Here is a 15,287-nt window from a genome sequence, read left to right as displayed (position 1 = left end):
CCATTCAGGTACTGCTCAAAATGTTAATTCCCAATGGCTTCCCTCTCACCCTTTTCATCAGGAAAGTCAAGGGAAGCCCAGTTCAAGGCAACTGGATTACCTTATAACTAAAGATCTCAAAAGGCTTCCAATTTTTGGTCAGCACAATTTAAAAAGGGCTGATCTAAGTTTACTGCTGAGCAGAAATCACACTCAGGTGGGAGAGAGAAAGAGAGTGAGGAATACGGATATCCTTTCCTCTATCCTAAATGCCATCAACTCCTTAGTAATTGTGTAATCAGTTTTCATAAAAATGACCATTCCCAAATTCAGACCTTTGGTGTGATCTAGCAGGAATGTTATGTTCTTAAGGCAGCTATATGAGCTGGCTCTAAAGCCAAATACATCTCCTTGACACTGAATTAAACAACAATTAAGACATAACACCAGTCTTCATTTCACTGGCTTGCAGACACAGTTTGGGTCGAAATCAGGAGTATCAACTTACTCATTGATTTTTTATCAACTACTCACACTGAACAGGGATTTGACCAGGGAGAGATGGAGATAAGACTTAAACAGGAATAACAGTGTGAAGCAGCAGCAAAAAAAGCTAATACTATTCTAGGCTGCATCAACTGAAGTATAGTGTCCAGATCAAAGGAGGTAATAGTACCGCTCTATTCTGCCTTGGTCAGACCGCACCTGCAATGCTGTGTCCAATTCTGGGCAGTACAATTTAGGAAAGATGTTGACAAGCTGGAATGTGTGCAGAGGAGGGCAACTAAGACGATTAAGAGTCTAGAGGCCAAGCCTTATGAGGAATGATTGAAGGAGCTGGGTATGTTTAACTTGGGAAAGAGGAGGCTGAGAGGAGATATCTCAAGGGCTGTCACATGGAAGACGGAGCAAGCTTGTTTTCTCCTGCTCTGGAGGGTAGGACTCGAACCAATGGCTTCAAGATACAAAAAAGGAGATTCCAACGAAACATCAGGAAAAGAATTCTGACAATACAAGCTGTTCAGCAGTGGAACAGACTCCCTCAGGAGGTTGCGGACTCTCCTTCCTTGGAGGTTTTTAAGCAGAGGTTGGCTGGCCATCTGTCATGGATGCTTTAGCTGAGACTCCTGCATTGCTGGGGGTTGGACTAGATGACCTTTGGGGGATCCCTTCCAACTCTATGATTCTACGTTCCATTTCAAAAGATATTGGCAGCCAGGGTGGCATGTCCCATTTTGCTATTTGAGGAGAAACGGGAAATGCAGCCTTCCTCCTGCTGCTGCCACCATACCTGTTCCTGTCGTCACCCAATCTACAACCACCACATACCTTGCGACATCTGCCGCAGGTGGAGAAGCAACATCACCATTGGTACACTGTACTGTGATACGATGCTTATCTTAATTTCCCTCCAGAAAAAAATATAAATTGCTAATAAAAATACATAAAATTATTCATCATTATACACTTATCTATCCAGCTATACAAATGCTGGACTGGGATTAGTGTTAAGAGAAAATGATTTTATTTATGAAATACAATCTTACATCAGTAGGCTGGAGTTGAAAAAAAACTGCTTCAGGACATTCAGAACCATCCATGGCTGAACATCTCCAAAGCAAAATCAGATCAGATTCACTGGCCAGACTGAATATGAAAAACACACCTACTGTACACTGGCACACTAAAACCAGGTTTGGACAGAGTATGTGGGGAAATAGGAGTCTAGCAAGCTGAAATGAGTCAATTCTGAAATCCTCATTTTTTTCTAGTTTGTGGCGGCCTAATAAACCACAACTTCCCTCACTTCAAACAAAATTCACAAATGGGAGAGGGAAGGGTGGCTTAGGTTTGTACTGCAGGTACCCAAAGAGTCTCATTCATACCTATTCTGCTAGAATTTTTGCTGTAATGGGCAAACAAGGAAATTAAACAAGGGTCTATTAAAGCAATTTGAAGAATTCCTCCTTAACATAAACTGGTATATGGCACTTTAGATAGCTTTCACATGTAACCGAAGAAATAGAAATCTATCACACTGACACAGAGTAAATATAAAACATACAGTGAAATCCAGGATCCCTTTGACACAACAAATCAGCTTTGCAATAAATGTCCCTGTAATTAAGCTAAAACCTACACCCCAAACCCAATTCATGTTTGCATACAAGCTCAAAAGATTTTAATGGAAAAGCATAGTATTTTAACTTAACTCAGAACTATGCAGATTATATAGATTTTTTTGAAGGACAAGTCCCCTGAGACAACATGATAAGGGAAAGGGAAGAGAAAGAGAGATCAGGATGTGCAAAGATTGATAAAACCTTCATTTAAGAATTTTTCATTTAAGCATTTTGAAAAGCTAGCATCCTTTGAGTGCAAGAAACAGCAAGAATCTTAATTTTGGCATATTCAGCATTTACCTACAAAAATAATATGCTTAATTCAGTGTGCCACTGAACAGTTGAATACAACAGAAGCTGATATTGCTGGCAGCGTGCCAGACACTTCAGAACCCAGCAAGCATGAAAGCCACATTAGCAGTTGACCTCCTCAGCTGCAGTTCACGTATTCTGAAGGAACACAAACAGTGTGGAAGGAAAGCAAAAAAAAGCTCCCAATTACCCTGTTGCAGACAAATCCAAAAAAGTACAAAATACCTGCACCTCACTGAGATGCTGCACATTTATTAGCTGAGAGAGCAGAGGCTTGCTGCATTAGTTGCTAGACAGAAATAGGACAAGAAGCAGTGCACGAAGCAGAAACCTGGCAGAAACATTACATTTGGGACATGGTGAAGTCACTACCCGCACCATCTATCACTCTGTCAGCTCTCCTGTAAGATTTGGTGAAAAGCATAATGAATGCATGGTAAGGTGTTGTTGCTTCCTGTTTCAAAGGTAACAGCTAGCTCTACTATTTTCTCAAGATAAACCAGTTGCGAACATGCTCTCTTATATGGTGTTGACTGGGAGAAAAGGGCCTGACAGCTCACAAGATGGGTGGTACAGCAAATCTCTTAACTGGATGAATATTAAGTGAATGGATGAATGCAGCCCTAATGGATATGAATGGCAAAGGGATGAGGGGAGGGCAAACAAGGAATCACCCATTCCTTCTTCCTTGAAGGCAGTTCATGTCATTTCTTTCTGCTGTTGCTGTTTACAGCCCTGTACCTCACACAGCATCCACTCTAGCAGTTTGAACTTGTCTTAGCAGTATCTGGAAAGGGCCTCCTTACATGAGTTAAACCACAGAGCCTAGGGCTTGCCGATCAGAAAGTTGGCGGTTCGAATCCCCATGACGGGGTGAGCTCCCGTTGCTCGGTCTCTGCTCCTGCCAACCTAGCAGTTCAAAAGCACATCAAAATGTAAGTAGATAAATAGGTACCACTCCAGCGGGAAGGTAAACACCCTTTCTATGTGCTGCTCTGGTTCGCCAGAAGCGGCTTAGTCATGCTGGCCACATGACTGTACGCCGGTTCCCTCGGCCAATAAAGTGAGATGAGCACCGCAACCCCAGAGTCGGCCACGACTGGACCTAATGGTCAGGGGTCCCTTTACCTTTACCTCACACAGCATCCAGTCTAGCAGTTTGAACTTGTCTTAGCAGTATCCGGAAAGGGCCTCCTTACATGAAGCAATTCAGAGGAAAAAGACAACCCACTTCACAGCCATAGTAACAAGACACTTTTCCTCAGAGTCCAATTTCCCCTAACAATAAGAAGGGCAGGAGACTTCCGGTTCGGCGCCAGCGCTAATGGCTGCTCCCTCTCCGAGTTCCGGAGAGAGGACGGCTCTGCGAGTTCGGGTCTGACCCGCTACGGCAAGCGGGGGACCCCTAAAATCACAGGAACGGAGCCTGTGAACAAGGAGATTCGGTGGGCACCTGAAGCGCCCCCCTTTACCGCAGAAAGAGCCTTTTTAAAGGCTCCGGAACGACAACGGGGAGCGCGGTGCTGAGAATCGCTACCCAGCCCGCAGGGTGAAGCCGCGTCGCCATTAGTGGAGAGCGCCGATTCCCTTCCTGAATAATTTGGATGAAAAAGACCCGTGAGTAAGACTGAACCTTTATTCGTGTCAAAACTACCTGAAATTAGGCTGAAAACGGGAAAGGCAAAAATTAAGGAAGTCTGCCTTCCCCCGACTGCATGACAACTAAAGCAATGAAAGTTACTGAGCTGCATCCGTATGGGAAATCCTCTTTAACTGTTTGAATCCGACATTTGGACTTTGATTATCCCCTCTAGCTTGCAGGGCAGAGGGGAGGAATAAGGGACTTTAAAAGCTGCATGCCTAATTTAAAGGAAAGGGAACTCTCTGCAGCCTTCAACCTGGCACAAACTGCTACTAAAACAAAGGAGCACTGAACTGACTTTAAATTCCTGTGAAAGTAACAAAGTGGAAGCCTTATTGCTTATTGGTTACAAAGTTTTGGGACTTTGTGGATACAATTTATCAGGGAAGGCTGGGACTCTATCTATTGGGAAGGTGTTGCAATATACATATAGAAGCCTCCCGATAAATTTGCTTTTTAAATACTCTTTGCCTTTGTTTGCGGACATCTTGATTTGCTCCCTCTAGAGGGTAAATTAAAAGTTGCTACGCTTTGGGACAGTGGAATTTTCCTTTAGGAGAAGGCTCTCGTGGGAAACGACCTTGGGATATGAGTGGCCCAGCAGACGAGATAAGCACGAGAGCCAAGACAAGGCAATATCAACAACAGCTACAGCAACACAAGAAAAGAGGCTCGATCTCAGGCATAACCTCTACAGTGACAACAGGACAAGAAAAAGGTACAGCAGTCTCCATGGATGCAGTGTCGCAAGCCCTTCTTAAGATAAACCAGTCTTTGGAGAATCTAACAAAACAGACGGCAGAAAATACCAAGAAATTGACGGAGAATTCACAGAAATTGACAGACTTAACAACAAGACTTGACCTGAATACAGAATCTATAAACAGGCTTACGCAAGAAAATTCTGCCACACGTCAAATTGCGGAGGAAGCCAGAACTATTGCTGGAGAGACCCAGGAAAAATTAGAACCGATTGCTAGGAAGGTCTATGATCACGACACAACTCTGGCATTGTGGGAACTACAAAGAAAAGAAAGGAATTTGAAATTACGATCAATTCCAGAGGACGAAGGAGACAATCTCACGGACTATTTAACGAAAGAGTTTGCTGATTCCTGGGAAGATCTAGAGGAAGACGAATTTAAAATTACAACAGCATTTAGACTGGGCAGAAGACAGAACAGAAAGGCGCCGAGAGACTGTCTGATTACCTTGAGATCGAAGGAGGAAAGAGACAGAATTTTAAGACTGCATTTTGAAAAGGCCTACAAATTGGGAACTCACCGATACAGATCTTCAAAGACATTCCTAAACATATTTTGGACTTGAGAGCTTTTTATAAAGATTTGGTTTACTTGTTGAAGAAGAACACCATTCTCTTCAGGTGGGAATTTCCACAGGGACTGTCTTTTGACTATAGGGGGAAGAAGGTGAAAATAAAGACGGTACAGGATAAAGACAGGTTCCTGCAAAGAAATCAAGAAGATCTACAGAAAGGAACTGTAGACCCAATTGCTGAGCAAAAGAGTGCAATAGACATCCTGAATCTTTCGTTTGGACAGAACCTTCCACCACCAACAGAGGAGGAACAACAACTGGGAGCTGTTGGAGGAATACCAGAAAAATAACAAGATGGCCCTGCAATTCCTTAGCTGGAATTGTAATGGGATGAACAGTCCTTTGAAGAGACGACAAGTATTCCATATTTTGTATAGAGAACAACTGGACTTGATTTGTTTACAGGAAACCCATATAACCAGAGCACATAGGAGACTGCTTATGAATAAAAAATTGGGACAAGAATTTATTTCGTCGGACAAAGTGAAAAAAAGAGGAGTTGTGATTTATGTAAAAGAGAAGTGGGCCCCAAAAATGATGTTCAAAGATGAACAAGGAAGATATTTGGCGGTGGAGATCCAGGTACAAGGAGAAAAATTTTTGATAATTGGGATCTATGCACCAAATGAAGGTAAAACAGAATTCTTCAAAAAACTTCATGAAACTTTGACGGATTATTTGGAATACAATATGATAATCATGGGAGATATGAATGGTGTAGTTTCTACAAATATGGACAAGACACAAAGACTGACACTTACTAAAGAAGGGAGACTCCCCAAGACTTTTTTCGAAATGACTGACAATATGGACTTAATAGACATTTGGAGAACAAGGAACCCTCTTGAAAGAGAGGGAACCTTTTTCTCCCATGCAAAGATGACCTGGACCAGAATCGACCAAATATGGGTTACTAGTGGAATGGCTCCGAAGATTAAGAAGGTAGAAATCTGCCCAAAAACCTGTTCCGACCATAACGCCGTGAAGATGGAAATGAAATTTACAACAACTGGTCAGTTTAGATGGAGAATGAATGACACCCTGTTTCGAGATAGAGAGATCCACATGAAGGCCCAAAAAACTCTAAAGGACTATTTTGAAATTAATCTAAAGGGCGATGTGGAGAAAAGAGTGATCTGGGACGCAAGTAAAGCTGTGATGCGAGGATTTTTGATTCAACAAAATTCAATAAAGAAGAGAAAACAGATTGAGAAAAAGGAAAAATTTTTGGAAAAGATAAAAGAAGGAGAGAAAAAATTAAGATCAAAACCAAAGTCCCAGGAGATTTTGAGAGAGATTAAGTTGTATCAAACGCAATATATGGAATTGATGAACCAAGAGATAGAATGGAAAATAAAGCAAATGAAGCAAAAGACATTTGAGTCGGCAGACAAATGTGGTAAACTTCTGGCATGGCAACTTAAGAAAAGACAGAAATTAAATACAGTCACAAGCCTAGAAGTGGATGGAAAAAATATATCTAAACCCAACGAGATAAGAAATTGTTTTGTGAGTTATTTTAAAAAACTTTATTCCCAAGGATTACAAAATGAAGAGGACATAGATAAATTCCTTAATAAATATGGATTACAAAAGATCTCTCATCATAGCAAGGTGGATCTAAACCAGAGAATAACAGAACAAGAGATAGAGGGGGCCATTCAGGACATGCAATTGGGCAAATCTCCAGGGCCAGACGGACTGACTTCCAGATATTACAAATCTTTAAAGGAATGGTTGATACAACCGTTAAAGGAGGTGTGTAACGAGATCTTAGAGGGAAAAAAGGCACCCGAATCGTGGAAAGAAGCATATATTTCACTCATACCAAAGACAGAGACTGAAAAGACTCAACTGAAGAACTACCGCCCAATTTCGTTATTGAATGTGGATTACAAAATTTTTGCAGACATTTTGGCAAAAAGATTTAAAAGAGTATTGATGGAGAAGATTCACAGAGACCAAGCAGGCTTTCTCCCAAAAAGACACCTCTCAGACAATGTTAGGAACATAATAGATATTTTGGAAAAGTTAGAGGTGAACATAAATACTAAAGCAGTTTTGATATTTGTGGATGCGGAGAAAGCCTTTGACAATATTTCGTGGAGTTTTATGAAAAAGAATCTTCATGGGATGGGGGTAGGACAAGGATTTGAGAATGGTATGGGTGCAATATATTCCGAACAAAAAGCTAAGCTGATTGTAAACAATGTAATAACTGAGGAACTTAAGATAGAAAAAGGAACACGACAGGGGTGCCCAATTTCCCCATTGCTTTTTATTTCGGTCCTGGAGGTGTTGCTGAACATGATTAGAGATGACCAGCAAGTTAAAGGTGTAATGGTCGGAACCAAACACTATAAGTTAAGAGCATTCGCAGATGACCTTGTATTGACCTTGCAGGAGCCAAACACTAGTACAAAAAGAGTGTTGGAAATAATCCAACAATTTGGACAGGTAGCTGGATTTAAATTGAATAAACAAAAAACTAAAGTCTTAGGGAAAAACCTAACAGATATGGAAAAGAATAAGTTTCAAGAAGAGACAGGTCTGACGGTGGTTAAGAAGGTGAAATACCTAGGGGTTAATTTAACATCTAAAAACTTGAATTTGTATAAGGACAATTATGAAAAATGTTGGTCAGAAATTAAAAAAGATCTAGAAATATGGTCAAATTTGAGATTGTCAATGTTAGGCCGAATTGCAGTGATTAAGATGAATGTATTGCCTAGAATGTTATTTTTATTTCAAACTTTGCAGATTATTGACAAGATGGACTGTTTCAAGAGGTGGCAGAAAGACATTGCGAAATTTGTCTGGCAGGGCAAAAAGCCCAGAATAAAATATAAAATATTAACAGATGCAAAAGAAAGAGGGGGATTTGCCCTGCCGGACTTAAAATTGTATTATGAAGCAGCAGCATTCTGCTGGCTGAAAGAGTGGATGCTCCTCGAGAATACAGATATCTTGGACTTAGAAGGTTTCAATAATGCATTTGGCTGGCATGCATATCTATGGTATGACAAAATCAAAGTGCATAGTGCCTTTAAAAATCATATTGTAAGGAAAGCATTGTTTAATGTTTGGATGAGATATAAAGATCTGTTGGAAAACAAAACCCCTAGATGGTTGTCACCCTTAGAGGCTAAGGCCCATAAGAAAGTTAATATGGAGGTCGGATGGCCAAAGTATTGTGAGATCTTAGAACAGGATGGAGAGAAACTGAAATTAAAGAGCCATGAAAAACTAAAACCCAAAGTACAAGATTGGCTTCACTATTATCAAATAATGGAGGTTTTCAAACAAGACAGGAAAATTGGCTTCCAGGTGGAAAAATCAAAACTTGAGACAGAATTGTTAGAACCCAATACTAAGAATTTGTCAAGAATGTATAACTTGCTGTTGAAATGGAATACACAAGATGAAACAGTTAAATCAGCTATGATTAAGTGGGCACAGGACATTGGTCATAATATTATGTCTGCTGACTGGGAAAGGTTGTGGAACACCGGTATTAAATTTACGGCATGTAGTGCCTTAAAGGAAAATGTGATGAAAATGGTCTACAGGTGGTACATGACCCCAGTTAAGCTAGCAAAAATTTACCATTTGCCTGATAACAAATGTTGGAAATGTAAGGAAACTGAAGGTACTTTTTATCACCTTTGGTGGACATGCCCGAAGATTAAGGCTTTCTGGGAGATGATATATAATGAAATGAAAAAGGTATTTAAATATACCTTCCTTAAGAAACCAGAGGCCTTTCTCTTGGGCATTGTCGGCCAATTGGTGCCAAAAAAGGATAGAACTTTTTTCATGTATGCAACAACAGCAGCAAGAATATTGATTGCAAAGTATTGGAAGACACAAGATCTACCCACCTTGGAGGAATGGCAGATGAAAGTGATTGACTATATGACATTGGCGGAAATGACGAGCAGAATTCGTGACCAGGGAAAGGAGGCTGCGGAAGAAGACTGGAAGAAATTTAAGATCTATCTTAAGAACTATTATAAACTTGATGAAGTTTAGATTGTCGAGATTTTACAGAAAGAAAGGGTTGCAGTAATATAAGAATAGATCAAGAAAGGACTATGAGGAACTAGGATGGGAAAAAACATTTATAAGTTGCTATAAAATTTGGACATGAGGATGCAGAAAGGGGAGGTATGGGGAAGTCCGAGGAAAGAAGTTTATGAAAGGATATTTTGAAATTATATTTCTTTGTTTGTCTGTTTTTTTTTATGTTTGTTTGTTATAAAAACTTTTGTAAAACTAATAAAAATTTTATAAAAAAAAAAAAACAATAAGAAGGGCAGACACAGGGAAATTCAGCTTGAACACACAGACCTAAGGTAGTCACCCACTGTTCCACAAGGAACATTAGGAAGGCCCTAGATGCAAAAGCTTATAAAGAAGGGCCAATTTGAATAATTACATCATCATCAAATTAGAGAAAGTAATAACTGCTGTTATTCCATACTGTACTAATAACAAACTCAATTTCCCAAGTGCCAATTGTTATGTAGCTAAAATGGCATTCCAACACAAGAGGGAATATCAACAGGCTGAGGACAGCTCCAAGGTTTACAGAACCACGAAAAAACTTTGAGTGGGGGGCGGAACCAAGCAAGGAAGACTTGGAATCATCCCAAAGAAGATCAAGCATATTCAGTGGCTACGACATGATAGCTGGGGTGGGGGAACAGATTGGAAAACTGAGGGTGGGGGAGTGGAATGGAGTATCCTGGGAAAGGGCCTAGCTGGCCTCCTGAACAGGAGTACTCTGCACTGCAACATTTTATTGCAGGACCCGCTTGTAAAATAAGTAAAACAAACAATACATTTTAAAAACTTTGACAGCACTTACGATTATCCAGCTGCTGTTATAGTAATTACGGCCCCACAGGTAGAGATTAAATAGAAAGGAGCTATCGGGTTGCTGAGCAGCCACCTAGAATCAATCTCTGCATGGGCTCACTGTCTTCGTTTCTCATTCTGATGGCATTATTAAAGAAGTACATACCGTATTGGCCTGAATATAAGCCGCACCCGCAAATATGCCACACTTTAAAAAATTTGGTGGCTTAGGGGAGGCTTGGGAGCAGTGGGCAGACTGGACGCCGTTGCCCCGTGCGGCTTCCTGGGGATGGGGGGGAGCTGTGCTGCTTTGTTGGCGGCGTAAGGTCACAAATATAAGCCACACTTTAACTTTTCATGATCAGAATTTGGGGGAAAGGTCAGCTTATATTTGGGCCAATACAGTATAATCGGTCTGAGGAAACATGATGGTAGAAAATGGAATTCACTGTTTCTTAAGATATGCCAGGTCTAGGCAATTATTATTATTTATTCTACTACCACTATTATATATACTACCACTACTACTGTTTATTCAACTTATATACTGCCCTTTAGCAAAAGATCCCAGGGCGGTGTACAACATTAAGAACACATTTTACTGAGCATCAATAATTAAAATGTAATAAAAAGCATAATGACATATAGCATAATAATGAAATAATCATAATGATCCCAGCCAGCTTTAACAGGCCATCGATTATTTAATGACTTAAGGCCTGGATAAAGAGAAATGTTTATATGGGCCTTTATATGTTAAAAATCAACACTGTGAAATCTGCCTAAAAGACAACAGGGAACTAGTACTGGTGGCAGGAGCAGTGATGCAATACTCTCCAGTTGACCTGCCTCCCACACCTCTCTCAGCACAAGAGAAGTCACCATGTTCTGCCCCAGCTGCAGCTTCCTTAAATCAGGCATGCAGAACCTTCTGTCCTCTGGATGTTGTTGGACTGCAAGTCCCATCAGCCCCAGCCATCATGGCCAATCATCAGGGATGTGGGGAGTTGTAGTCCCAACATCATTTGAAGAGTGCCTGGTGAATTCATTACAATGAGCCACTGGGTGAATGGTAAGTTCATTACAATTTAGATCTTTCTTTCTTTCTTATAAAACCCCCCACTAAAACCAAGTACAGTCATCCCTCATGTTATGTTTGCTTCATGTTACGTTTTTTCAGGTTGCATCCCGCGGCGACCCGGAAGTACCTGAAAGGGTTACTTCTGGGTTTCACTGCTCACCCATGCGCAGTAGCGCTAAACCGCGCCACGCACCTGTGCAGATACGGCGCTTCAGGTTGAGGGCTTTTCATGTTGCGAATGGGCCTCCGTAATGGATCCCATTCGCAAACAGAGGTACCACTGTATTCACAAGCTCCTAGAGGCATCAGAGCAGCTAATCAAAAAGAGCAGGATTCAGATAACTGGAAGAGACCCATGTAAAAGGGTAGTTTGAGAAGACGACATTCCATCATGGCTAGAAGAGATGCAGAGAGAGGAAAATACTCACCACTTTCCAACGGTCCTTCACCACGTAGTTGGCCGGCAGAATGTCGACCTGCTCCCCTCCCCCACTCATGTTTGGTTCGTCCTTGATAGCAGCTGCTAGGCACTGCATTTGCCAGCCAGAGAATATTTTAGTAGCAGCTCCCAATTTAAACGAGCCATTTATCTGAGGAAGAAGAGGGAAAACACATACACATGAAAGGGGAGAGAGGAGAAACATAACAGAATTAATGCAGGTCATCACAGGCAGATCGTGCTGGTGAAACAACCCCAGTTTAGACCCAGTGAGAGGAAGTAGCACTAGGAAAGGTGGCAAACTCACCTCGGGGTCAGAGCGCAGCTTGCAACAAGCCTTGCTGGCGCAAGCAATTGCCCTCTTTACAAAATCCTCAGCGGTCTTCATGCACAAAATTAGCAGAAGCGACCATGCTGTGAGTCAGCAGCACAAACTTAAAAGTAGTGAGTAGTGAAAAGTTACTGGCTTACACCATGCAGGGTGCTTTGGGGGAGAGGGTGGGGAATTGAAAGCCAGCAACTCAAAGACGGGCCGAAGCCAACTTCTTGGATATTGTCTGAGTACCACAACGGTGACAGCAACACCGTAAGAGCTAAATCTGTTCCAAGAACATAAATGATCTCACTGAACTAAACAGATGACTTTCTCTTGAAACAGCCGCCTTTAGCACTCAGCTGACCAAGGATTGCCAGGTACCTCACACAGCAAGATCCAAGGTGTGCTCTTTAGAGTGCGAGCTTTAAGAACGGCTACCTCCATAAGACAGCCAAGCAGAGAAAAGAATGTGTTCAGAACTGCTTCAGCCCTCGCTATATCAGTCGTCTTTTGACTAAGAGGCCCTATCAACAGTTATGTAAAATACAGAAGATTTCAACCCTGGTCCTCACCATGCTTACTCAGAAGTGCTATTGATTTGCTTCAAAGAATGCAAACTTAGGGTTCGTCCTTGTTTCTGTTGCCTTTCCTGTTGTTGGCTATGGACAGTTTGTACTCGTTTATCCTTGTCTATTCCCCGCAACTGGGCTTGATCACGTGTAACACATATTTAAAGGTTTTATTTGCTATGCTATACTGTACATGATTTTTAAACTGCTCTTTTAAAACACTGGCTGGGGGGCAATAAACTGAAACTTATACCTGATAAAATGAAAGCCCTGTGCATGGTTGCTTCCTCAGACTCGGAAGGGGAGATTCAACCTGCTTTCATCAGGGTTGCACTCCCTTTGAAAGATCTGGTTCACACCTTGATCCAACTCTGTTGCTTGAACAGTGCGAGTTTTCAGCTTCGGGCGTTTCTACCAGCTTAAGCTGGTATGTCAGTTGGAATCCTCTTCTGGACAGGAAAAGTCTGGCAGCATTTATCAATAAATGGTAACATTTGTGTAGACTACTGTAATGTGTTGTATGTAGGGCTTCCCTTGAAGACAGTTCAGAAGCTGCAATTAGTTTTAAAAAAGCAGCCGGGATTTTGACTAGAACTTGCTGGGAACATCTTCCACCAGTTCTAATAAATATACACTCAAGGAGCCAGTTTGTATCTTTAAAGAGCTTCACAGCTTGGAAACCCAATTCTTAAGGGTCAGTTGCATATCAACTGTCCAAGCACCAACACCTTCCACTTTGAGGCCCTTCTCAGAATGGCTCCACATCAGAAATTAAGCAGGCAGTGCCTTCTCATCTATGGTACCTCAACTGTGGAACTCACTCCTCATGGAGGTTTATCTGGCACCCACTTTATTGTTTTTTAGGCATCAGGCTAATCATTGTTAATACTTGCAGGCATTTTAATGGGTTACATTTTGAAATAGCATTTGGAGGATGCTATTTTTTAATGCACAGTTTTAACTGTTATTTTAATTTATGTATTGGTTTATTGTTTTTATTATTCTTTTGTTTTAAATTACATACCTGTGCAATTCGTCTGTGATAAATATTATGAAGGGTGGTATACACTTTTCACGCAGCACTCTTGACATGTGCGCATATACGTATACATACATATATACATATATATATATACACATACGCATACATATATATGTGTGTGTGTATACGCACAGACACATATGCCCAGCTTCTAAGCAGTTTACAGCTATAAATCAATGATGAAATACATTACACTACTTATATAAAATAACACAATCTCCCTACAAAACGTTATGTAAGCAAACTAACCCTCAAGAAGTGAAGGTTCCTCATTACAAAAACATTTTCTGAATCCTCAAGGGAGCTAGTGAGCAATTAGAGAGAAATTATTTTTTATTTTTCTGTAAGTAGAGCACAGCAGCTCTGTGCTCCATTTAAGTCTTTCTAAAGCCTTCAAAAATTCTACTTCTCTAGTATTGGTTCTTTGATAATTTTCTAAATTGGATGGGAAGAAAGACATTAATCCTGAAAAAGCAATCCAACTAGCCCTACAACTGTGCAGCTTCCCACACAGATTTTCCTTGAAAGGCATGGAGATTTGTGCAGCAGTTGTAATAGGTAGAGGTCAGATTCCATTAATAAAGCTGGCTTTATTAAAGTGAGACCTGGCCATAGGTATTCATGTTTTAGTAACCTCCATTTCAGACTACTGTAACATGCTTGACATGGGTCTAATTTAAAAAGAGTTCAGAAAATTAGCTGGTGTAAAATTAAAGCTAGGCCAAACGTCTGGAGTGCCAAAAGTTTAGCCCAAGTTTTGGAGGGTTCTTGGTTTTTTTTTTGGGGGGGGGAAGTGCTTCTCCCTTTTTGTATTTTATGAGTGAGTGTTAATAAAACTTAATGGAGTACTTTAGCTCTAGCTAGTGGTCACCATAGTTCCCCCACAGATTGGGAGTGGGGTGGGCAGAGAAGATAGTGGTTGCCAGTCGATTGCAGCAAGGGAGCTACAGTAAATTTCCCCATTAGAGTCACATGCTCCACCTTCAACGATAAGCAGAAATCCCCCACTGCACAAATTTTTGGCCTATAAAAGGAGGCATTTTGCTGCCATCAGACTGTTGGCAGAGTTATGGTTCAGATCATATTACTCTGGTTCTGTTAATCTACACTGGCTGTTTACAGTGGTGCCTCGCAAGACGAAATTAATTCGTTACGCAAGTTTTTTCTTCTTGCAAGTTTTTCGTCTTGCGAAGCACGGTTTCCCATAGGAATGCATTGAAACTCAATCAATGCGTTCCTATGGAGACCGTCCGGGGACAGAGGGGAAGCGCCACGTGCCTTCCCCTCTGTCCCCGGACCTGTTTAAAGCAAGGGGCAGCGGGGAGAAGATTGCTTCTCCCCGTTGCCTGCCCCACAATCTCCGGGGACAGAGGGGAAGGTGCGCGCGCCTTCCCCTCTGTCCCTGGACCTGTTTTAAAGCAAGGGAAGGGGCAGCGGGGAGAATCGCTTCTCCCCGTTGCCGCCCCTTGGTTCAAAAGGGGTCCGGGGACAGAGGGGAAGCGCCGCGCGCCTTCCCCTCTGTCCCCTCTTTTGAAGCAAGGGGTGGAGGGGAGAAGATCGCTTCTCCCCGTTGCCGCCCCTTGGTT

General features: G+C 41.6%; 1 protein-coding gene across 1 annotated transcript in view; it reads right to left on the bottom strand.

The window, feature by feature from the left end:
* The window catches only part of TTBK1 (tau tubulin kinase 1), a 94,516-nt gene extending 82,597 nt beyond the window's left edge, over positions 1 to 11,919 (bottom strand). Inside the window, exon 1 of the mRNA XM_082218063.1 lies at positions 11,764 to 11,919. Coding sequence (XP_082074189.1) covers positions 11,764 to 11,871 — 108 coding nt within the window. The 5' untranslated portion in view covers positions 11,872 to 11,919. The remainder of the gene's footprint in view (positions 1 to 11,763) is intronic.
* Positions 11,920 to 15,287: the final 3,368 nt, after the last annotated feature.

The sequence above is a fragment of the Podarcis vaucheri genome (assembly GCF_965113315.1).
Source record: "Podarcis vaucheri genome assembly, chromosome: 3".
NCBI classification, from domain to species: Eukaryota; Metazoa; Chordata; class Lepidosauria; order Squamata; family Lacertidae; genus Podarcis; species Podarcis vaucheri.
The sequence above is the reverse complement of the archived record's forward strand: the minus strand, read 5'-3'. Positions and strand labels throughout refer to the sequence as shown.